Below are 2,563 nucleotides of genomic sequence, written 5' to 3' on the forward strand. Positions count from 1 at the left end.
GCTATGAGTCAAATCTGACTCCACAGCACTTAACAATAACAACATAGCTTTGTATAGAAGTCCTGGTGTGGCATGGTAGGATAAGCACTGGACTGTGAAATTCAAGATTGGCAGTTTAAACCCACCAGCAGCTCATTGGGAAGCCTATACAGGGCCACTGTAATTAGGAACCAAAGGCAGTAAACAACAACAGGGTTGTTATGGGATTTTGCATTCATCCAGACCCTGAGGTCCTTCGGCGAAGAGTTCCAGCCCCAGCCCGTGGGTAAGGGAAGCTGGTAGGTGAGCAAGGCAGGTAGGTAGGGGCAGTACCAGCCTCCAGTGCTGGCGAGAGCTGCTCAAAGTTGGGCACGTCCTTGACCAACACATTTGGCACCGCCCAGTTGAGAGTCAGGCCCGCCTTCCCTTCCTGGTTGCAGCCAGAGTCCTGGGCTCCTTCAGCAGGGGATGGGGGTGCCTTAGATGTCAGACTACACAGTATCGGCTCCTTGGTGAGTCCTGGGTCAGGGAGAGGAGAGAAGGGAAGTGAGGGGACAGGTTCCACGCCAACCTCATGATCTGTGCCATCCACCCCCATGCTCTGGTGATCTCCCTGTCTCAGGATGGACTCATGGCTCATCTCAAACAAGCCCTACTCGGTTTCCCTCTGCCCTGCCAATTTCCTGGTTACTTGTACCTGGGTGATCAAAGCCAAGGCCCTAAGGATGCAAGCCAGGGTTCAAACCTTGACTCTATGCTCCTCAAGCCTCAGTTTCCCTCTCTATGAAGGGGGAAATGTGAGACCTGCTTTGTACAGTTGTTCTGGAGGTTACATGAGATCTCTGTGTAAAGCTCTAGCCAGGGCTGGGCACTGTGGCCACTGGGGGCTGTCACCTAGGGGTTGGGGATATGGGGACAGGTGCTGGGTTGAAATCACAGCTCTGCCACTCTGAAGAGCATTGTCCTGTGTGGTGACAGCCAAGTTTTCCTGCCAGGTCTCTCTGGTCCACCTGTCAGCCTGTGAACTCTCTCACACACATGCATACACACCACTTACATATATACCACATACATGTGCACCACAAACCACACACAAAATACATACACACACTAGGTACACATATCCCATGCACACTCCACCTACCACATACACACCACACACCGTATACACAAACACACCACCCACCATTTAAACACATATCACACATCTCATACACAACACACACAGCAAACACATACCATACATATACAGGACACACTGATGCCCACATATGCTCACACACTTACTCACACACATAAGTACACAAACATACAAATACACATGCTTACACATGCAAACACACTCACACAAAGGAACCCTGGTAGCGCAATGATCATGAGCCAGGCTGCTAAAGAAAAGGTCCATAGTTTGCATCTACCAGCAATTCCACGAGAGAAAGATGAGGCTTTTGGCTCCCATAAAGACTTACAGGGTCGCTATGAGACTCCACAGCACACAACCACACACAAGTGCATCTGTATACATAACATACATGTAAACACACTTACAAATACAGATGTGCACACAGATAGAAATACAACCACTTAATGTAACACATGCGCACACACGTGCACACACAGGTTCTCACACACACATGTGCACACACATCCTGCCACACTGAATTGCTGCCCTTCAGGCACCGATCTCAGAACCTTGTGCTTCCTCTCATCCCTCCGCCAGGGTTGTCCTTTCACTGCCCCTTCTCCTAGATGTACCCTCCACACCTGACCAGGCAGTGCATCTATCACCACCTCCAGGAAGCCCACCTTGTCTCCCAGGCTGGTCAGATGCTTCTTAGGGCCCCCACATCACTGGACATCCCTCCTTGACTGCACCCTCTTGCTAGGTGATCTCTCTGGGTCTGTCCCCTGGGTGTGGAACTTCTCTGGGTCCCAGCATCCAGCTAAGACAGACACAGAACATCCCACAGACAGCATCTCCTGGTACTCACAGCATGTGATCCCCATGAGGGCTCCCTCAGCTACCTACCATGGGACATACCACCTACCCCGTCTCTCCAGGAATCTCAGTGCGTCCAGGTAGCCTTGTCTGCAGGTGTCGGCCACTATCTGAAAACACACAGGTGGGGGGAGAGATGTCTGTCTTCAACTGGAGACACTTCCCAAGTGATCCCTCAGCAGGCCTCAGAGGCCCAGGGACCCCCGGCACTTTCCAGAAAGCACAAGCAGGACAGATCCACCCATAATGATTCCCTCAGTACCCCCACTTCACTCCTCCTGGGACCCCTGACCAGGTGTCCCAGCTCCAGCCCCCACCTCTCCTGCCTGGGTTCCTCCCTCTGGAAAATAAGACAATGAGGCCCGATCCAGGACAGCTGGGACACCAGCACAGGTCATTGGCCCCTTGACCCCTTGGTGCTTATTTCCAGGACCGGCCTGAGAGGGGCAGAGCTTCCAGGAGCCCAGCCCCATCTGTCTCCATGGGAGACCTGAGGGGAGAAGGCCCAGGTCCAGGAAATAGATCTGCACCCCCTTGCTGTGGGACCTCCAGTCACTGACCAGCTCCCCTAGAGCCTGTTTTCTG

At 52.7% G+C, this 2,563-nt stretch overlaps 1 protein-coding gene across 1 annotated transcript in view; it reads right to left on the minus strand.

Moving 5' to 3' along the window:
• The window catches only part of LOC102814460 (patatin-like phospholipase domain-containing protein 5-like), a 30,995-nt gene that overhangs the window by 12,947 nt on the left and 15,485 nt on the right, over positions 1 to 2,563 (minus strand). Inside the window, exons 5-6 of the mRNA XM_006866904.1 lie at positions 2,028 to 2,084; positions 313 to 498 (exon numbers count right to left, since the gene is read on the minus strand). Coding sequence (XP_006866966.1) covers positions 313 to 498; positions 2,028 to 2,084 — 243 coding nt within the window. The remainder of the gene's footprint in view (positions 1 to 312; positions 499 to 2,027; positions 2,085 to 2,563) is intronic.

The sequence above is a fragment of the Chrysochloris asiatica genome, unplaced genomic scaffold (genome assembly GCF_000296735.1).
Source record: "Chrysochloris asiatica unplaced genomic scaffold, ChrAsi1.0 scaffold00097, whole genome shotgun sequence".
In the NCBI taxonomy this organism is placed as follows: domain Eukaryota; kingdom Metazoa; phylum Chordata; class Mammalia; order Afrosoricida; family Chrysochloridae; genus Chrysochloris; species Chrysochloris asiatica.